The sequence below is a fragment of the Atractosteus spatula genome, chromosome 1 (genome assembly GCF_055471065.1).
Source record: "Atractosteus spatula isolate fAtrSpa1 chromosome 1, fAtrSpa1.hap1, whole genome shotgun sequence".
NCBI lineage: Eukaryota > Metazoa > Chordata > Actinopteri > Semionotiformes > Lepisosteidae > Atractosteus > Atractosteus spatula.
In genome coordinates, this window is record NC_142706.1 from 11691122 (window position 1) to 11713721 (window position 22600).

At 42.0% G+C, this 22600-nt stretch overlaps 1 protein-coding gene across 6 annotated transcripts in view; it reads right to left on the reverse strand.

Moving 5' to 3' along the window:
* tbc1d1 (TBC1 (tre-2/USP6, BUB2, cdc16) domain family, member 1) overlaps nucleotides 1-22600 on the reverse strand; it is a 92501-nt gene that overhangs the window by 29327 nt on the left and 40574 nt on the right. For 4 of the 6 annotated variants that reach the window (XM_088909116.1, XM_088909092.1, XM_088909147.1 and 1 more), the window contains 11 exons: nucleotides 20707-20796; nucleotides 19325-19429; nucleotides 17357-17489; nucleotides 16783-16874; nucleotides 14825-14941; nucleotides 13356-13481; nucleotides 13104-13196; nucleotides 11922-12184; nucleotides 10208-10366; nucleotides 8860-8991; nucleotides 7769-7908 (listed from right to left, as the gene is read on the reverse strand). In XM_088909116.1, the coding sequence (XP_088765242.1) occupies nucleotides 7769-7908; nucleotides 8860-8991; nucleotides 10208-10366; nucleotides 11922-12184; nucleotides 13104-13196; nucleotides 13356-13481; nucleotides 14825-14941; nucleotides 16783-16874; nucleotides 17357-17489; nucleotides 19325-19429; nucleotides 20707-20796 (1450 nt within the window). The remainder of the gene's footprint in view (nucleotides 1-7768; nucleotides 7909-8859; nucleotides 8992-10207; nucleotides 10367-11921; nucleotides 12185-13103; nucleotides 13197-13355; nucleotides 13482-14824; nucleotides 14942-16782; nucleotides 16875-17356; nucleotides 17490-19324; nucleotides 19430-20706; nucleotides 20797-22600) is intronic. The other 2 variants (XM_088909139.1, XM_088909176.1) reach the window with 1 other exon arrangement.

Here is a 22600-nt window from a genome sequence, read left to right on the forward strand (position 1 = left end):
TGGAGATTATCCTGGTTAACACGACTCCCTAATTAAACACTGGTGCCTGCAGGGGTCACTCCCAGCAAAGCTGCTGCTCATTTCTCCAGCCGAGATGAGTGGGACAACAAGGAAGCTCAAGGATTCTTGGAATCCAGTCTCTGCTGCCTCTTCCTAGGACGTGAACACACCTAAAAGTCTCACAAAGCATAATTAACCTGATGCCACTTACCGCTGTTGTTTGACAACAGCTCAGTGAATCAAACGATTTGTTTTAATGAAAGCAAACGTATATTAATTAAAGCTGGGCAGATGCAGTCCGTCACTGTATCGGAGTCTTGGGAGATAAGTGCTAAAAGATAAAACATTACATTGTGGGGAAAGAAAACAGTCCGGCGCTCTCAAACAGTTCAAAACATTTCAGAAGTTTTCTTGTTTCAGGTTTTTATACAAAATTGTACTGGTGAAGCAGATATATAACATATAATTGATCATGTTTGACACATCCTGTAGTGTTATATATTGCCAGTTACTTTATTAACTGTGTAAATAACCAGTTCCCTGTGTGGAAGATGATGCAGCTGGTAAAATCTGAACTGGATTAAGCAAGATAGAAAAGGAATATAATCAGTTGACTTCTGCAGAATTTTTCACTAGCACAAAAGCAGCCTTTATCCTGCACTAGAATAACCAAGCTTTATCTTAACATTGCATGGAAGGTAATATGGATGTATTACCTTGGGAACAATTTTGAAAATAAATTGTTCCAATTTCAGATTCCAATTCACTGTCTAACAAAGAGCTTTGACTGAGCATCCCCGTCTTACTTTAGAATCCCTTTTCCAAATTGCACTCTCTTGTACTTAATGCTGTTTAGTTGACTAACTGGTAAAACAAACAGAAAGAACAAAGGTGATGAAAAACAAACTCCCAAAAGATTTCTTTTTTTTCTTTTTTTGGATTGATTTTAATTTTAATGCAGTTTACATCACCGTAAAACCTCTTGAAAAGTAAAGAAATGCCCCATCTGTGGAGATACCTCACTGTACAAAAAACTGAAGTTGAAGGCTTAAACTGACATATAGAACTTCTACAGTTATAAAGGTGTTCTGACTCAAGAGACTCAACTGTGGATACAGAGGCAGTTCCTGTCACAAGGGGTCACATTAATTTCAGAGACTCTGTACCCACTCATCACAACTTCATTGAAGGTCAGTAGTCGATTCCAACCCCAAATTTTTTAAAACTCATCAAAAGCACGGGATACTTAGATAAAAAGCGTAATAAAACGCAAAGGATTATTATTATAATTAAAAGCATCGACAAAATTTGGCAAAAAAAGGCAGTGCTGGCAGCAGCCCTTACTGATCTTGATAAAAAATACTATACAGGTCTGTAAGCCAAGCAGTAAGCTTAGCTCTTGAGAAGTGTGATGTCCGTGACAATGAGGCCAAATGCAGGCCGACCTCCATGTGACTTTCAGCAAGATGACAGACGAAGATGAAAGGTGAGGTCAGAGTTCATTTGGGCTTGTTAAGTAGTTATCTACGTACCCACTATAAAATTCTGAAACTGTCACAAAAATGTCACTTTAATGCCAAATTCCAACAGAAACCAGTACAGTTTATTTAATATGTAAATAATACCAGTCTACCTCTGTTGAAACTTGTCATCCAAAAGACTTTGTTTCCTTGTTTTGTTAGTGAAATCGATGGACACTGAGGTTCCTATATGCTCTCTTTGTTGAACTTTTGTCTCTAAGGCTGCAGTGAAACCAAAGGTTAAGGTTGCCTCTGGTACCTGGCTAATGAAAACCTTTCACAATATCTCGAGACTTCAACATTTCACAATTATGATGATATAACATTACCAGTAATATATCCGTGTCCCTTTTTTTCCCCCAAAAGCAAAGCCTGTGTTCCTAAAAGCAAGTCTACCTGCCAACAAAAAAGGAGGGAGCAATTTCTTTTTAAAAAACAAAATGACCTACTTCTTCAAGCTTAAGGAATCCGTCGAGCCTGTCTGAAATTAAGACAAGTTTATACAGTATATGCCATCCACGCCCTCCTCAAACAGGGATGTTTGAACAATTCGGACCAGAATGGAATTCTATTTAAAAAAGTAGGTCAGTTCTTTCAGCATGACCTTTGCTGGCAAACATCTCCCGAGATCTGAAAAATTATTTTTCTGCCAAAGCCAACTGAAACCACAAACACATCAAACCTGAATCACCAAGCCATGCAGTGAAATAGGTTCTAATTCTTACAATTATAGGAGATTAAAATTGAGGATTTATTAATGCTAATGATAAGTGGCTCTTAAATTCTATAATGCAGCAATTTCAGCATTTGAAAGACATCTTTTCACCACAAACGTCTAATCGTGAGGTTTCCATGAGCAGACAAGCCAATGTTATGATACAGTGAGCCGCAATGTCTACATGCTGATCAAGTTCAGTTCTGAATCCGCTAGCTGACAAGTCCAGAACATGACGGAGCACTTTTTCCACTTTCCAGTCACGTACAGTACAAAGACCAGGCAAACATATCTCTGAGGACAAGCAAACACTTGCTTCAAGATCAAAATTAAGATATAGCCAACACAGTCGGGACACGCTTCCGTTGTCAGGAAAAAAACCTTCACAACTAAGAAGAAAAGGTATAAAACCGAAAAACAAAAGCAATGTATGGAAAACTTTACAATTTTGTCAAATGACTAATTACAACAAAGAAATTCTTTATTCCTTGTAATGTACTTATGAGCTCAAAAGAACAATAAAGTAATGTATATTATAGTCTCTAATGTCTTTAAAATAAATGCCCATGTTTTAGACAGTTCTGTGTAAAAGTCAAGTATCCTAAACACCATTAGTATGCAAACGAGCTTGTCAGGCAATTAGAATACCGATGTCAACTAATTGTGCAGGACTTGAATCTCTACTGAGGGGATTTTAGAGAGGTGAAGTGTTACTATGGGATATTGCGAGCTTGGGCACAGCTCACATTCCAGTATGATCGATTAGGACTGTCTTCCCTGTCTGCTGAACTTCTCACGAAACCAGCTTCCAGGGAACTCGTGCCTTGCGTGCCAACAAGGCCTCAGAAAGCACGCGCTCCGCTCGAACAGCGGCTGAAATTAACCATGGATACAGCGGAGCGGCACAAGACGCACTGCCAGAGTGGTGTAACACTCCAGGCGTTTAAAACCCGAATTTGTGGGGGTGAATTACAGTAATATAAAATTGTACCTATATCTGGTTGATAAGGGCAACAAAGCCATAGAGTTTTAAAGGGAAAAAAAGGTTTAAGGAGTAGAATGCAGAGTTGAGATGAAAGCAGATAGTTCTCGGGGTTAGAAAATATTTGGCTATTAATAAATAGCTAGAAAGTTAAAAATGCGGTGAATGGGTCTTCTTCCTTACTGAAGTAGAAACATATTTCCATATATAATTTTTTTCACCCAGAAGGGTTCAGTGTAGGTGAATGCAGGCTGGACAGTGGCATTCAGAGCTGGCCGGTTGGGATTTTTGAGTCTCATTAAAAAACAATGATGAGGGTTCCCTTAATGTCACTGTACCCCTGGCACTTAACCTGGGGGTGGCCCTAGTCTGCCTCACACCACCCTCTTCCTAATCCGGTGGCTACTTCAGCTCTTGTTCCGACAGCCTTGTTCTGTGCCGGATGTGGGCGATGACTGCCGACATCCACGAGACGAGTTCCTTCACAACCGGCGACGCTCAAGACAAAGAGCAGCTATTCACAAATTAAGAAACGCACACAAAAAAGCAGCAGCAAAATCAGGATCAGCAGGCAAAAATCACCCCAGTGAGTGTCTGAAATCTCCATTGTAGTACCGTTTTTCTGTGTGCACCAAGACAGAAAAGCCGCCTTTCCAATCATAAGTGGATATGTTGATATTCCTACAAAATGTTCAGCAACTGCGGTTGAAGACAAATGTCAAATCGGGCAGATTTCTTCTGTCCACTATCAGACTCCTTGTTCTCGCATGGAAACGCAGGCGCAGGCTGGGAACTGCTAGAATAGAGACTAACTAAGCAGATCGGAAATATTTGTTTCCTCATCATAAGAACACAAGAAGAAAGAAATGCTGTATAATGCAGAATATTCAGTAAAATAGTTCTTTTTGCATTAAATTTTGGCAGCTCCGACATATAAATCATTCCACATTTCAAAACATCATTAACCTCAAGTACCTTCTGGAATGTGGAGAGGTGGCGATATAATTATTTCCTTACCAGGGGCCTCTTGTAATCAACAGGGTTCCAATTAATGGATGAAAAGTATGACGTTTCTACACTGAAATCTCCCCTTTTCTAAATAACCCTGTGCACCTGGGGGCAAACAAGCAAGTGAAACCTCATTCTCCTCTTTGTGCTCTTTCTTCTCATCATTCTTAGAAACGGCTTGCGATTTCTTGTGAGAATTTGTTTTCTGCCTGGAAGGAAAGATTCTAAGAAGATCTGAAGTCCTGCGCTCTTCTGAAGGAATATTACATCCTTTAGGAAGGAGCTGCACTTTCAATGAAGTGTGATTCCAGACCAGTGAGCAATGTTTTATGTTTAGCAAATACTGCAGGAAATCCAAGATTCAGGGAGATGCATTTCTTAATTTCTTAGTAGCTCTTAAAACAAATCCAGAAAACCTCATTTTGCACACATTTGAAAAATCCACCCAAATAGAATTAAATTACTATTAAAGTGGTGGTCATGTTTCCTATGTATTGGTTCATCAAAAGATTGGAAAAGACTTTTTAAATATAATGAATTGTCTAAACGTTTGTTTTCAAATGTCTAAGTCAGATGTTCTGAAACATGCAGGGAGAAAATACATTTATAAACCTGACACCTACAGTAGATGATATTGCCTAGTACACTGCTCCTTTCATTCCCAGGAGTTCTCCATCACATGAAGGAACTCATCTCTTAATATTAAAAGTCACTGTCTTAGCATGAACAGAGATATGATTTCATTATTGGATTTGGTTAGCAGTGAAACAAGGCCACCGATATTTCTTGGAAATGCCTGGGTTTGGGTATACAAGTACCTACAGGACCTATTTTGGCAGGGCCGCGATTCGACATTTCTCCTCACCTTTTAATACTGAACATCAATACAACACGAGCACGTCACATTCGTACTGAGATGAACCGTGAAACTGTGTAAAACGTTTATGCACGGTGTTTCCAAACAGTTATTCTGCACTTATGATCTTGATCTTGCTGAAGGAGTGAAGCAGGCAGTCACAGTTCAGGAGTCAAGATGCCTTCGGTGACAGCTGCCTCTACACCCCTGCCCCAACCCTGCTGCAGGCTCTGTGCTCCCTGCCCCAACCCTGCTGCAGGCTCTGTGCCCCCTGCCCCACCCCTGCTGCAGGCGCTGTGCTCCCTGGCCCCCCCTGCTGCAGGCGCTGTGCTCCCTGCCCACCCCTGCTGCAGGCGCTGTGCTCCTTGGCCCCCCCTGCTGCAGGCGCGGTGCTCCCCGGCCCCCCCTGCTGCAGGCGCGGTGCTCCCCGGCCCCCCCTGCTGCAGGCGCGGTGCTCCCCGGCCCCCCCTGCTGCAGGCTCTGTGCTCCTTGGCCCCCCCTGCTGCAGGCGCTGTGCTCCCTGGCTCCCCCTGCTGCAGGCGCTGTGCTCCCTGGCCCCCCCTGCTGCAGGCGCTGTGCTCCCTGCACACCCCTGCTGCAGGCACTGTGCTCCCTGTCCCCCCCTGCTGCAGGCACTGTGCTCCCTGGCCCCCCCTGCTGCAGGCACTGTGCTCCCTGCCCCCTCCCAGCTATAGGCTCTGTGCCTCCTGGCCCCCAGCTACAGGCTCTACGCTTTCCTCTTCACCTGTGCCCTAGAACTCACCTGACTACTTCATACAGTTCTTGTTATTTGCAATGACAATGTACAGTATTCTAGCTGTTCCACAATACCGGAAAACCTTGCACATCTACTTTTGTATCAATTACTGCCTGAGAGAATCACGAAATACTTATTATTTATTATTATTAATAATAAATATTATAATATTTATTATTAATCTTTATGTATTAACAAAACTTTAAAACAAAGGCAGCCAAAAAAGGATTTTCTTTCACTTGGATGTATACTAACTATATCTAGGTATTCAGAATGTAGCAAAGACTACATTAGTGGAAATACACATTTAGTACTAAAGCTTATGACCCTAGATTCATTTCACCGTCTTAGGCACACTTCAGTTTGCCCAGAAAGATAACATATCGACAGTGTTATGCTGACTCCATTGATAAAACAGACGACGCTTCATAGGAGAGTAACTTCCCATAGAAAACATTGTATTACTAAAGTATGAAAAGTGTATGTAAAATAATTCATAAACTGTTTTAAAAGACACAGAGCAAATACAGACACTATGCATTTGGCAAAGAAAGTTGTTTCAAAGAACGTACTGTTTATTTTAAACTAGATTTTACCTCAGTGTTTTTATACAAAAAGACAAACCAGAGTTGAACAAAGGCGCCACCTAGTGAAAACAATTGGCAACGCATCACAAACTACATCAAATTCAGAGGTGGTGGTTCTGTTATCAGGTGAACTGAGGAGGTCAAGCACAAGAAACAATATTAGCATAAGCCTAGAGTACTTAGATGTCTACACTGATATTTTCAAATGAGGTGAAGATCAGGGTTGTCACACTCAATTCCTGGAAGGCCTGAGCAAAAATATGGAACCAAATGAAAGATCAGTTTCTCAGCAGGAAATCCTGCTACTAATCAATCTATTCTACCTTTCATATCCTAGAAAAAAACGGACAAGGAGATGTCCCTCCTTCCCATTCCTGAGAAGCCCTGACATTTGCATATCTAGTTTAACTTAACAGTTTCCGTAAACATATGGTTGCTGAAGGCTGTTTAAGCTGTCCAACCTTATTCAAAACAGACATACCCTGCCTCTATAAAACAATATTTTTAGACTTCAACTCAGTAAAGACTCAGTTAACAGTTCTGTCCCTTTCAATAAAAAGGAACATAATTCCATGGAAAAGGATTTCGCATTGCAAAAGAACAACAGGAGACACTAAGTATGTACTCATCCCTCGATTTACAAACACTAAGTTCACAAAATCTTGCTGCAAGTACCAGCTTCGTTTCACACAGGTACGAGGGTACAAAGAGACTTTCACCACAACAAAAATGCGTCCTTTGCAGCCAGACGAAAGAAGTCATCTATAGTGTGAACTCCCACAGCATAGTTCCTCAGTGCGTCTGCATTCTACAATTTTATACATTTTATTTATCTTATTAACTACTGTACTGGAGCAAATATGGTAATTAACTTTCACAAACCAGCAAAAGTGTGCTTACTTTGATGATTCACTGCTCCATAAGCATAAAAATAAGTATTACTGGGTGATACAGTATTATAGAATTCAGCAACAAACCGGAAGCTTTTGCATGTAAACTAATGGGTTTTTACACCTTACAAACTTATATGCCTGTGGATTTCGTTTCTGTGGATTGAGAAAAGGGGGATATCAAGCATCAGAAAGAAACTCCGCTTATAAATGCAACAAATTCAGAAAGCAATGTACAGGTCTTCTGTCCAGACCATCACACTTGGACCCAACCCGCTGATCTCGGTGAGGCGCCATGGTTCCTGATCTGTCACTGATCTTGGCCAGGTTAGAAATCGCAGGGTGTGAGCGCCATTTTTTACAACACATACGCTGCCTGTGTATGAACAGTGATGGAGGATTTGTTCTGCCGCTTGGCTGTACGAAACAACGGCAGCACTGGCGAAGCCTTACCATCGTATCGTCCGGAGGAGTCGCAGCTCTTCTGCGGTGTGGCCACTCGCAAGAAGATCTGTTGCCGCCAAGAGTGCCTGCGGTTCCTCATGGGGCTGTCGGAGCCACCGCGTCCTGGGCTGGACCTGATGTCCAGGTCACTGCAACAAGAAGCAGAATCTGACCCTGGGGGCTCACCAGCAGCCCTAGCTGGACAAACTGGGCAGTGAAGGAGAGTCAATTCAGTTGTGTACACAGGACGCGACAAGGTCATCTGGAAACCAGGAACAAAACGCCTTTGTTGTCCCTTGCTCCCCCTATTTAACCACCCATTGCCCCTTCCCTGACGGTTTTTAATTATCCACAATAAAACTACAACCTCTACAGCAGACAAACTCTTAAAGCTCAATCGTGAACGCACAGAAACTTCTGTCACAAGTTTGGATTTCCAGGACTGGCTCGGTTTCAACTATTCGCAAGAGTTAATGTTTGCCTGAGAACCCTGCCCAGCGACTGGGTCAGATTTGACATGAAAAAACAGAGCTCGAGCCTAATCCATCAAGGCAGAGATGCAATAAGCTGAGAAAACATGTCTTTGAACTGTGGGAGAAACATGCACACGGGGGGAGTGGACCTGAGGAAAACATGCAAACTCCACCCTGAAGGCACAGAATCTAGCGTTAGACTATGAACTGCAGGACAGCCCCCATACTGCCTTACTTCATACTCATTTGATCAACGTACTTATGGATTTTTCTTTTGGTCCGTTTCATTCTTTGACATTTAAGTGGTTTCTCCTATAACTGAGAGAACCCCTTGGCTAGGTCACATGTACATTGATGAGCGATCTCTGGTCCCCCCAGAAAGCAAATCTAACATGTTAGACCTTCAAACTAATTAGTGGTTAAAGACCTGAAAATAACAGAAACAGATTAAACTGCACCTTTAAGTGTACTCAGAATGGACAGACACCTCAGAACCAGGAGTCAGCATCCATTTTATTTCCAGAGGCACCAAGTAGAGAGCATACAGGAGAGAGTTTCGATACAACCCATAAGGAGATCCAAAGGAGTTATATTCTCCATGAAGGCTGTTTCAATCAGCTCCCATACCTTTTCTTCTTCTTCTTAAAGTCACAGGGCTTGTTCTCATCTACCGGAGCCAGAAATTTCAGAAAGTTGGGAACAGAGGAGGAGGAGTGCAGCCGAGCACGCAGGCCGGTAAGGTGAGAGGTGCTGAGAGCACTAGTGGAGAGAGCGCAGGTCAGAAAGACAGAGTCGCACGAGGAAGACAGGCTCAGAGAGCAGAGCAGACATTCTGTGCATCACTTTTCATGCAGGAGTGAAGCCCGAAATACCAGCCCTGCTCCTCAGAAGAGATGGAGGCTATTGAAGGTGACCTGTTCTTTACTGCACATGTAAACACTGTAAGACACATGTTGGCGCATGATGGCTTTTGTTTAATGTGGAATGGGATAAAAAAAAAGAATTTTCAACAAATTAAAACAGCAATGTCCTTAATATTTTTTTTCTTTTAAATTACAATGCCAGTAGTGATTTTTCTGTTCAAATTATGTTTTAATAACAGATTTTAATGCATTGCTTTGCTTACAGAACTCTTAAAAAGTATTAGGTGGAATGGTGGAGGTATAAAAATTAAAAAAAAACTGAGATGGAGGTGCAATAGAAAATCATCACTTATCTAGACTTGGGGAAGATCAATATGAAAAGGGAACTCAGTTGAAAGAGTGTTGATGTAGTTATTTTCTTTTTTCAGTGGTTTAAAGCGAAAAGCTGTTTATTGTGATAATTTGTCTTCACATGCAATAACACAGTTAAGACTGGAAAATATGCAAGTTCTCCTGTCATTTCTGTTCATTGAAACCATCTAATTTTCTTAAAGCTTCCTGTGCTACCAGAAGTGTCCACTGATTTCACTCCTGATTTCAGCATTTTAAAAGACAGAGAACATCTAAACAGAAAATGAAGGCTCTCAGTTGTTACTTAACTATCAATTGAGAACGCGTATACTACAATAACATGTATTGGGAGCTATATAATACAACAGAGTAACAATGTGATACATGTATACCTCGGTGTACATCAATTGGAAATTGGAATTATAATGCTTCAAGTTTTGTTCTGCAGCGCAAGAACATCTTTAACTGTAATCTTTTAATCCATCTTTGTTCATTCCCTGCACACCGCAACTTTCTGAATGCAGCAGAAAAATCACACAAAAAAATCGTCTAATCCAGGGAACAGTTTTTCAGACTTGAAATACGTGATGTGTTTTGACCGCTGGGTAGCAATACTCAAGACAGCATGTAAAGCTTTTGCTGTGCAGCCGAGACAACTGGCATCAGACAGCCAATTTAAGCTGGCCGTAAAAAGCCGTATATCTCTTCTGAAAAGAGGGGCGAGAAGGACAGGCATCTAGACTACTGGCGAGCAGTCTCACCTCCTCTTCAACATGCGCCCGGCTTGCTCCCCGCCAGTACTCTGCTTTAGGGATTTGAAAAAGTTGGGGGAGGAAACAGAAGGCATCAGGTGTGCCGGAGGTGACGGCGGAGGTGATGGAGCACAGTGGTTCTTCTCTCCAGCGTCTGGTATGTTCAAGCTAACAGCCCCCAGCAATTCAGAGAGGGAGGAAAACCACACAAGGTTTAGAAGCCTAGGAAACATGCAGAGCTGTTGCGAAAAATAGAAAACGTTCAGACAGGAGAAGGTGGCGTGACACAACAAAGAAGAAATTTCACTGTAGAAGCGCAAGACATGAATGTAGAAAGTATTTCTGTTTTCAAAGGTGGCAATAAAAAGATGACTGTTCAATCTACTGTGTTGTGGAAATACCTCCACTGCCGTTTATACCCTGATGGTCCAATGGCTTCTTTTCCATAGATCAATACTTATTACTTACATCCCTGTTTCACTGCTAATCTGCATATCCCTTGATGCCAACTTGCACAATTTTTCACAATTAGAATTCAGAATGATTCACAAACATGAGTTTCTATGAATTTTCCTTGGGATGTCCTATAAACCACAGGAGACTCATGTTTCAGAGAAATTTCCACCCCTCATTCACCATCTGGACAACGGGCTGGGGTTGATACCCTTTAGATCTCTTGACTTGACATTTCGTGAGAAATACGTTTCTGTGTTTTCAATCACATAACACTAGGTACGGCCACAGAGAAAAGTACACAAGGAATGTGGGATTTGTAAATAAATGAGTCGTGATATTTATTCTGTTGAGGTGAGGAGCAAGCTGTAAATTATAGGATAGCTTATCTTGTATAAATCAGTTGTCCTTGTTCTTTACCCCCAGACTTTTCCTGCATGTATGAAAAGGTGTATTGACAGGAAAATTGACAGTCCAAGACTTTTCTCCAATTTACATCTTATACTGTACAACACTGCAGAAACTACTTTACTAGAACAGTTACTCCTCTCAAGCTCACGTCCTGTTCTATGAGGAAATACAGAAAAATTTGAAAAATTCACTAGAACACTAACTGCCACTTTCCGGAATGAGGGAGTTTAAGCTGCATCTACAACCGATTACAGTAATGGAACGGGTAAAAGTTGATTCCACGCTGAAAGGAAAAGAAAAGAGACAACGTTTTGGCTGTGGAGCCTTCTTCAGGTGTGTAACTTTTTTCTTTTCCTTTCACCGTGGAATCAATTTTTTCATGCATGGAAAATGACTGAATGATAGTGCCAAACTACAGACACCTGACCACAAGGGGTCACTCGTGAGTGTGGCACCAATGGTCTACTACACCCAAGGCAACCTCAAATGTGCCTGGTCAGTCATGTACCGATTCTCTGAGTAACCACAGTTGGCTAGTGGCTTGGATCAGAACCAGCAACCTCCAGGCTCGAGGTCCCATCCTGCTTCCTCAGGAGATTTTAAGAGAAGGGCCTCTCAGGGCGGATTCTAATTTCTGGCCTGAGAACCCCTGTCCAGGCTTAGACCTCATAAGATCGGGCTTTGCGGGAAGATTTTGTCATGGCAACATGGAAGAACCCTTTTTGGGCAGGGATGTTTTTACAAAAAGGTAGTTCTACCCCCTTTTACCGTTTCCCCAAAAGCTGGACAAAGTGAGGTCGTGCCGCGTTTCGCGACCGAGCTGTGGGAACGGAGAGGGTGGCCTTTTCGGGGCTCGTACTTGTGCTGGTGGGGCGTCTCGGTGCTGACGGAGTGGTGCCTCAGGAGCTTGGGCTTGGCCACGCTGGGGGACTCCTCCAGGGCCTGCGAGGGCGGCTGGTGGGAGGCCGGCAGGTGGCTGAAGGTGTTGGCCCTGCGCCTGAACGCCAGCCTCTGCAGGTCGGCGGAGGGGCTCTCCAGGAGCTTGAGGTCCCCCGTGGAGCTGTGGGCCTTCAGCGGGCTGGCCGTCACTGGCGTCACCGTCGCTTCAGAGAGCGAGGGCTCCTGAGGGCCGAACATCACCACAGACTATTAGGAGGCGGCAGCGACAGTGGAGACAGAAGAGCCACAGTAAATGAACGAAGGGACCAGATAATGAATTTAGAGCTGGACTCAAAGGAGAAACAAGAACTGCAGTGGCTGTTCAGAACCAGATCAACATTTCAACACTTAGAGGACTGTGGGAGAAACAGTAGGATTTGATAGGAATACTGGGAACTAGCAAATAACAGGTAGTAATGTGGCAAGTATGCTATAGCCTAGTCAAGTCCCTGCTATATATATATACACATTCTTGAAGTGATACAAGGAAGTTATACCAGTTTCTTGACAGGACCATCCTCTGCATTAGAGAAGCCTGTGGTTATGGTCTGTGACCCAGAAGAACAGGATCAAGATTGTGCTTTTACTAGGCTTGCCTGAGACGCACCCTAGCCTGGAACACGTCAAATAGGGAAAATTCCAGGTACTATGCCAGCAGATCCTGAAACAAGCGTGCCTTAAAAACACAGGATCCTCAGCCAAATAGGACTGCTTCTGGGTAACAGTCCGAGTTACACAAAATGTAACACAGACTGTTTACCAGAAATGAACAGAAAATGATGAAAAGGATGGTACTCACAATCGTTTTCCTCTTTTTATGAACACTTTGCAAAAAAGTAACGAATGTGAGTGCTATGCTTTTCATCATTTTCAGTAGCTCTTGCCATTTGAGGATCTATCACCCATTACACATAATCGGAATCACACAGAGCCGAGCACGTTCAGAAAAACACTTTCATAAGCTCTTACAGAAGCCAGCACCAAGTTCTGACCTGGCAGTGGCTTTCTTAAGTGTCGTAGCAAATAAAGTGACATGAAAAATCGACTGAATTCATAAAGATGGAAGCACCAGAAACCCCAATCCAGAGTACTATCCACTCACCCTACTGTTGCTGCTCAGTGTCGTAAAAGAGGAAGAGCTGCCAGCTTCTACACTCTCGAAGCTCTCCTTCTGACCTCTGTACCTGCTGTTTCCCTAGGAGGGAGCAAACAACCCAGTCAGTTGATTCACATTGTTAACACTCACTGGCCACTCACAGAGACAAGGTGACCGCCATCCAATGTCAGGCCCGCTGGTGAAACAGAATCAAAATGAAACACAAGACACCTGCAGCACACTGTCTCCGAAATTTACCTTCCAGATGCCCTCCAGAGACTCCGTCAGAGACTTCTTGGCCCGGGACTTCAGCTGTTCCAGGAGGATCCGACTGCTGCTCATCTGGGCCTCAGTGGGCGGATCTTCTGGCACATTCTGCGACGACTGAAAACAATCCGACTCTTGGGGGTTATCATTAGAAAATAAGAGAAATAATTATTTTCTCTTTTAGATATTTAGATGTATTTTTCCCCAATCCTCCTACACAACTCCCCAGGATCCTTCCAGCTATTGTCTGGCATAAAACTGAAAAATGTATACAAACTAAAGCAGAACAATTTTACAATAACATAGAAAACAAGTTGGAAAAAAACAGTAAAATGATCGACAGCAGCTTAAATGCATGATGTTAAAAAAAGAGAGAAACAGCTGTTTCTTTCTTCATTGACATTCAAGATTGAGGCAAAAAAGTGTTTAGCAGTATTGGCAGAAACCATGTGATGCCATTAAAGAATTTGTGGGAGATTTGACTATAGATTTAATAAATATGCAAAAACAACATTCTGAGAATATGAAAAAACAATGGTTAGTACTTTGCCAGATATAAATAAAAGATAATAGCAGTGAAATCACTTTAAATTCTGCATAGGATAGCGTGGAGGATAGCTCTGTGGCTAAGGATCTGTGCTTGTGGCTGGAAGGTTGCCGGTTCAAATCCCATGACCAGCAGAGGAATCCTACTCCGCTGGGCCCCTGAGCAAGGCCCTTCACCTCAGTTGCTCCAGGGGCACCGTATAAATAGCTGATCCTGCGCTCTGACCCCAAGTTTCTCTCTCTCCGTCTGCGGGCCTATGTGTCTCATGGAGCGCAAACTGGGGTATGTGAAAAGACAAATTCCTAATGCAAGAAATTGTATATGGCTAATAGTGATCTTATCTTATTGTTAAGAGCTCACGAACACTGCCAGATCCCAAAGAGCAGCAAGCCGACGAATCTAGATCACACTAGGATCGTCACAGAGCATCTGCCCAAACATTTCTGCTCCTTCCCATGGAGCTATAGACAGGAACTCCAGCTCAATCATTTTTATTTTTTTTAAATTAAGAATGAAGCATTCCTTTCTTTATTTTTAATGGGTTCGTTGGTGTTCTTGGGTGATGAAAGAATTAACATGCCCAAAGAGATATTTCTCTATCCTCTTCGCTTAATAGCTCTCCTCTCTGCTCTTATGTACTAGCGATTTGTGAAAACACCCAGTGGCAATTTGGCGCAAAGTGCACAATAAAAAAATCTATTGTATGCATTCCCACACTGAGGTCAATATTAGGCGGAAGTAATCATTTTTTGAGGCTGCAGCAGACTGCAGGACTGAAGGTGATGCCACACTTTTATCCTTTAATCTATAGAATTCTGCAAGGCAGAAGCACATAACTCTCAGAGATGGTGTGAGGAGCACTGTTCCTCTTGTGTGATTCTAGCAGACCCTCAGAGCTCCTCCAGGCACTAACCTGCTTCAAATCCCCATTATTGCTGTGCACATGGGTCCTCTGTCTTTCCTCATAGAGCAACCTCAAGTTTGACATCACCAGCTCATTTTCCTCCTGCTCGGACTTTGGTCTCGCTTTCTGAAGAGGAAAGACAACACAATTAATCCTGCGTGCTGTTTGGTGTGACCGAACCGTATACAAAAATGGTCACTCTCAGAAATGTGCTGAATGCACATTAGATAGATAAGACTTTATTGATCCCGAAGGGAAATTAAAAGTCCCTTTTAATTCATTAGCTCATTAGCTGTATAGAATTAAAACCTAAACACAGTACACACCTCAGTAGATTTGTAACTTTTTGTTCATTTTCTTTATCATTTCTTATCTTTTATCTGAAAAATTAACATAATTTTGCCATTTCACAACCAGAGTCAAAGCTTTTTGTTAAACCACACTCTTTTAAAATACGTTTTAAATGCTTAGAAACGAAACACTGACAAAACATTCCCCCCCCCCCAGCTCACCACTGGGGCAAAACCCTCTAATCAGGGCCTACCCTAAACTGATCAGTACCCTTACTATATATTTAATATTTTTTACTTTGTTTCGAATAAATGCATCTTTTTTTGTTTGAAGAACCTGAAGTGTGCCAGTCTCCTCTAGAGGTCACCGTTGCTCTTCATTACACTGCCATCACACAGCTGTTAATACCCCAGAACACCACCCTCGCTGCGTAACTTAGCCTAACCAAATGGTCAGGCCTGGGTGAAGTTCCCCTCCATTTCAGCTGCTTTTCAATAACATCATCTGTCCATGATCAGAAAGCCGCCCATTCCTGGAAAGGTTGGTGGCAACACGAAACCTGTCACTGAAACACACGGCACAAGGCAGGACGTGCACTGAAGGACACGCACGCACACACAGGCGCATTTTAGAGCCGCCAGTTAATCTAGCCAGCACCTGGAGAGAACACACACAGACATGGGGATAACTTGCAAACTCCACACAGATGGATGCCCCAGGCCAGACTCAATCCCAGGCCCTGTGACCTGTGTGGTAGTAGTGCTGCAAGCAAGATCATGCTGTATACAATTAAAAATGGACACCCCACGATCGCATGATTGACTGCACTGCGAACAGGCAGGTTGCGCGTCTTGCACGGCGCCACAAATATGGAAAAGCAAACAGAGCTGGCTCTCTTCAAAGCCTGGTCCCTGCTTGCTTTACGCGGGACTAACATCTCTTCAATCAGCAGGGGGAGTTCTCAAGACCCGGAGCCTGATGTTGCAGCTCCTGACAGACAATTACAGGAAGGGAGAGGTCGATCCAGTTGTCGTTGGCGCCCTTTCTGCTGGGTTTCTTTCTTGCCATACTTCCTGCCTTTGAAGCGGTAATCAACTGTCATTAAGCCCCTGTGCTCCCTTTCTAATGTGGGATGAGTATTAACAGAGATAGAAGCTCAGGCATTTTTACAACATAACAAATGCTGTATTGAGATTCATTTTATCTGTGCTAGATGTAACCGAAAAACAAGTTTCACTTGGAAAACGTGTTTTCGCAGCTGTTTGTTCAAATTTAAAACGGATCTAAACAAACTGAAGACTCTTTCAGCTTCGCCAACAAAAGCAAATGAATTAAAAATTTAAAACAGAATTGCCTGGTACCAAATAAGCACTTACACAAAGTGGTTCTGTTTAAAATGGGGATGATGAAAAACTATTCTAATTGTGTTTTAGTGCAATGGATGCTATCTCCCCACCACACATCAACATAATCTCGAAAAAGGGCGATTGATAGTGTCTCCTGGACATTTTAGATAGGAGTCAAACCTTGGTTCAAATCCTGTTAAAAAGGAGAGTTAATAACATGAAAATGAAGGAAAATGAAAATATCAAAACCAAGCTGCATACGAGACCTCTGAAAATGTGACACTTGCTCAAACCTGAGCTATCAAACTGTGTGCAAACCACAAACCTCACCTGAGTTCTTTCAAAGATCGATGCCTGATCCTTGTTGTTCAGTGTTGCGACATGTTTCTGCAGTTCAAGCTTGGCTTTGGATGGATGAAGACCTAATCAGTTGAGAAGAGATTTTGAAATTCACTAATTAAATCAAGCAGGAACAGAACACTGATATAATATTCCGATCGTCCTACAAAATCCACAGTGCAAAGTTATCCTGAAATCTGAAAAAAAAAATGGAAATTGGTTGAAAAACTCTTAATTAAAGGAAAAGGAAACAGTATTAAAATATTTTAGAATCACTAACATTTACAGTAAATAAAACTTTCCAATCCTCATTATTTGTAACCAAATACAGCCCCTGTTTCCTGTACTTCAACCTGCTCTTTGCCTTTGTAACTTAGAACAGCACATGCATCAAAGAAAAATCACGTGGTGTCTACTAACTGAGCCGCTGCTTAGAATTTGTGAAAGTGCTAATTCAGTCTTTTTCTCCCAGGAGGGCTGTTTGGCTATATTCATTTTCAACTCTTTGCAAAGTTTGAAGGGAAGTCTGGGCCTCTTCCTGGGTTTCCTGGGCCGACGTCATTACCCTCTATCCTCTCGCACAGCCTGTGGAGGTGCTGCATGGGACAGCTGTCGCACTGCGGGGCCTGCGTCCTGGAGCTCTGCTGCCCGGCCGCCACGCTGAACGCCTGCTTCAGGGTCAGCATGATCTCGTCCACCTGCAGCACAGGGACACAAACGCCTTCACGGGCTGCGCAAAGACGCCCCGGGCCGAGGAACTCTCCCTCCACAAATTCTCAAAAACCCTCAAAAAGTGCTGAACTGAAAATACTGCGTTCTTGAGCCTGATACAAGTTGAATCTGGCTTATTTTGATCATTTGATCCTATTTTGCTTTGTTAATGGCATTATGGGATATGTGTGAATTATAGTACGCGTGTGTGTCAGTCATAGATATGTTATGCAAAAGAATAAGTAATAGGTTTATTTCATACCTAAAAGAGAAGAGTGAAAACACAACGTTTCGGATGTGAAGTATTCGTCAGGTGTGAGCATAGGTATAGGTATGTTACTGCTTGTAAGTTGCCTTGGCCACACCAACAAATATTCAAGACGAAGTGCACGTAAGACTGAAAACTGATAGATTAATATCCAAATATACATATAAATAGATTACATTTCTGTGCTCACCAGATCCTCATCAAGATTTAAAAAGACACTAGGAGAAAGTGTCACCATACAAGCCCTATACATGGTTTGTACATGAATAAAGGAGGTTCAGTTGAGCTGCAGTTCATTCTGCTGTGCCTGCCCGGTGGAACTCTTTGGCCGAAAGCCCAGCATGTGGGATGTCCAAGATTCCATTCCTGTGACTGGCAGGTACTGTAAGTCTGTCAGTTACATGGGCACCTGGTGCATAGGTTTACCATAATGAAGAAGAGATTTTCTCAATTGTGCATGGAAGCTTCAATTATAAAATTACTATTTTGCATCTTGGGATTGTTGATTTTGGCCCCGCATCTCAGTTTCTCTGTGATTTATGGGACTATCGTGAGATGTTCCTTTTGATCACATCGTGACTTCACACCAGCACATCTGCTCTGCTGCGGACTGAAGCAGCTTCACTTCTGCACACATCATTCAAGATGGAGAATACACCCCAAAGCTCAATGAACATTTTACTTTCACTGGTTTGGCAGTTCTCCACGTCAGTGTGGTCATGGTCCCTAGGCTGACAATCAGGCTTTTATTTAATTAAAAAAGATTAATGTTCTTCAGAGAATAACAACTAATGATGGTCCAAAAACATGCGTGCAGTTTTCAGACATTTTTACACATGAAAAAAGAATGCTATTTAAACCATTCTTTTTACAATGATAATGAAGTCTATATGATATGATGAAAAGCAATGCAAATGATGAAAAACTGGAGATTTTTGCTTTTAACAACATCCAACACGGATATTTCACACCAACTGACAACAGTAATCACAAGAAGGATTCTGAAATTCATAATGGCGTGTTTTAAAAATTAAAAGTGTAGTTTAATTCCTGGCATATCTCTTTAAGTTCCTTCAAAAGGGCAGCTAGTTGATTCAGAACAAGGAAATTTGCTCCGCATGCAGCTCAGACTGTGGAGGGTGCATTGAATGATGTTGGTACCACAGCTGATTCTACATTGGCTTATATTATCACCATCTATGTTCATGATGGAGGATATGAGAGAAAGCCTTTGCTGGGGTATATGGGCACTATCCATTGAATCCCGGTTTCCATGGTGTCATTCCTTGGTGACCTCTAATTCATTGCTACTGCTACACAGTACAAGGTTTTCACAATACAGCTGCCTGAATTGGTCAGCACACTTTACAAGTTCCCTGTGTATTTCATAAGTAAAACTGTACAATGCACATCCTATCAAGATCCTATCAACTCGCATGTCTTCACGAAAAAGAACATGTCACATTTCGCATTGGTTGGCTTGCACTGCGGTACACAAAAGACTGGTCAATTTAATTCAGGCGTGTTGTCCAGATGGCCAGCGTGATCTCTTACCAGCGCTTCATTGGTACACTGGAACACATAACAGACAAACTGGCAGGTCCCGTTTTCTAAAGACTCCCTGCAGATGAATCCAAAGTGGTCCACATGCCGAATTCCCTGTGGCGGGGAAAAGGAAAGTCCTTCATCACTACCAGAAGTTAACCAACCTTGGTCGCGGAGAGTCTCAAGCCCAGAATCAAGTCCTTAACATAAGTCATCTTCAGTCGGCTATTGTTATATGAAGATGAGGAACCCTTGTTTAAGCAGCTGATCAATTAAACAATTACTGTAGTTCAATGGAGAGAAACACTGGTCCTTGAGGGCAGAAAGATATTCTGACTTTGATTCTAAATGATCTCAAAACTATTTAACCAAAACACCCCCCATGACCATAAATAACCATAGGCTGAATTGTTCCAGGCCTTTAAAAGTAGCCTCTAAGTCATCAACTTATAAAACCTGCTGAATGTGGACTCTGCAGAATCTGAGATTGACCATCCTGCTTTACAGAAAGGGTGACCAGCCAGACCCTGCAAGTCTAGCAGGCTTTCTACTATATGTATCCTTTAAATGTCCTCCTTGAACACCTGAAGGCTTGTGACACACAGTACTCTTAATTAAATCATTACCTTTGGTTTTAAGCTGTTCATTGAGTCCTTAAACCCCAAAAGCATACGGCACTACAGCTGCTGAGGAGCGGAGTTGGATACTCAGGTTACAGAGAGCCCTGATTTTCCTGATAAATGCCTATAGAACAAGTTATTCGTGCCTGAAACTCAAGGTTCTGATCTCTGCTGGAATGAAAACAAGTAAGCCCTGGATGAAGACTCCACTTCGCAGAATCAGCATTTCCACCTTAGAACTAGTTTAACATTAACTTTAACATTAACATTAACCTGGTTAGTTTAACATTAACCAGTACCCTAAATCAGGATGTGATTAAACGGGATACTTTAATAGTGTTTCAGTTTCAAAAACTGAAAATTTCCCCCTTTGTGTGTTCACAGGCAGTGTTTTAAGTTTGTTTGCAGGTTCACATGTTGTGGTTGTCTATAGCCAGCAGGTGTCTCCATTACTTAACCCAACAAACAAGACAATTTCACCACCAGACATTAACGCTTAAGATCTGTCAGTATAAAACGATGACCAAGAGGACAGGGATGAGATGGCAAGCAGACCCATCCAGCATAAGCATGAATGAACTGATCTCAGCACAGATATCAGGTTTGTAAACTAGGTTTGCGTTTTATCTAGATGTATTGGAGAAGCTTGGAAGGCAAACATGAGGGTGAGATTAATCCTGTGTGCATGGGAAACAACAACAACCATAACAATAATAATAACAACTACTTCTATTGAAGTAGCAGTAGTATTATAAATACAGGATTACTTACCTGAGAACAGAAGGAGATTTCTCTGAAGCTTTTTTCTATGGCAACTTTCTTTGTATCTGGACTCACGATGAAGATTTGGGACTGGCCAATCTGCAACAAATCAAATGACAATTCCCTGAGAGACAGAAAGCACTCAGTGTTTATCAAATTATGACACCTCTAACGTCTGTATAACAGATCATGGTTTCCACTTTTTGGAAGATCCATAAGAACATAAAGGTTATAATCAAGAAGAGGACATTTGGCCCATTTAGTAGTAAGTGGTAAACTGATTAAAAGTTTATCCAGCTGTTTCTTGAACGAAGCCCGAGTATTGGGCTTCAACAACAGGGCTGAGCTGCTCGTTGTATGCACCTATATCCTGTTAGGTAAAGAAGTGACTCCTCTTCTTGGTTTTAAATGCACTTTTCTGTACTTTCTGCTTATACCCTCTGGTTTATGTTTCACTGTTTATCTGGAACAGTTCCCTTGGTTAACACACAATAAACAGAAGTGGTTACCAAAGAGGAGTTTCCACATTATTGTTTTATTTCAAAACATGTATGTTTCTTTATGAATTTTACGTTTCTCCCGAATCCTACATTGAAAGAAAACCATCCTATATCCATAGTCGGTACCCTAGAGGCTTGTGGCTTCAGCAACCAACACTTGAACCAACTCTGAAAAGGTCAGCTGGCACGGTGAGGACTCTTGGCCTTAAACTTTGTCTAAACCCATTGGGTTATTGTCCTTCTTGCAGCCAAGAGGGACAGAACGGCCAAGAAAAACTGATCTTCTGCACTCTAGAAGAAAACTGCAATTAGAAATTGTATACCTGGACTACAGCATTTTGATCTTAGACTCCACTGACCACGACCTAGCTACACAAAAGTATTTTGAGGAAAAAAAATGTTTGACACCATCAGGCTCTGTTCTCTGTAGCATCTGGTAGACAACCAACATCAGGACTCACTCTCGCTTTCCTTGTCTCAGCTTGTTGTACCTGTGCTTGGTCATCATCACTGTTGATTCATCAGTTAAAATCTAAGATTTTTTTAAAAATCAGAACCTTTGGCACAGTTTAAATTTCTATTTTGTTGATTTCTACAGAAACACTGTTCTAAATGACAGAAGAAAATTAGTCATTTTAAAATATATAACGATGGCATTGATTTTCAAGAGGGCACAGACTGACTTTTCCTTTAACACCACATATACTATTAGCTTGTGGAAAATTTCAAGAAAAGTGTTTCAATTGCCAGAAAAAAATTTCAAAGATAAACATAAAAATTAATGGCGTTTTTAAATAATGTCTTTACAAACTCATCAGGCTACTTTTTAACTGCAATATGAGAACTGTTGGTGTTTCAACAGCAGTACACTGGATTCAAAGTTCAAGAGTTTTCCTGGTTTAGGGCACTTTAAATTCAAGGTTAAATGTTTGCAAGACATGGTTTTGGCTTCCTACAGCTGATAATGGAAAGAGATGAGTAACTGTAGCAGAGAGATCAACAGCACGGAACAGCGTATCTATACCTGATCCTGTTCTTATTGATTGGCTGAGTGATACAAGAAATCTTTCCCATCTCCACTACTAGTATTTGTTTCTTTAAAAAATGCAAAACATTTTGTAATTACCTGATGGATCTTGTTCCATTCTAAGAACCTGATGGGGCTTGACCTCCTTATGTGCTGTATAGCCACCCTGTGAACCTTTTTAATTTACAGCTGAGCTTGCAACCCTGTTTACTTACCCTATTTATTAAATTGTTAACTATAGATACCTTTTTTGATGGTCGATGGTTTTGCCTTAAATATTTCCCTTCCATTTCCTACCACTTTATCCAACACAGGGTTGCCAGAGCCTATCATACCATGCAACAACCACAAGGCAGGATACACCCTGGATGGGACG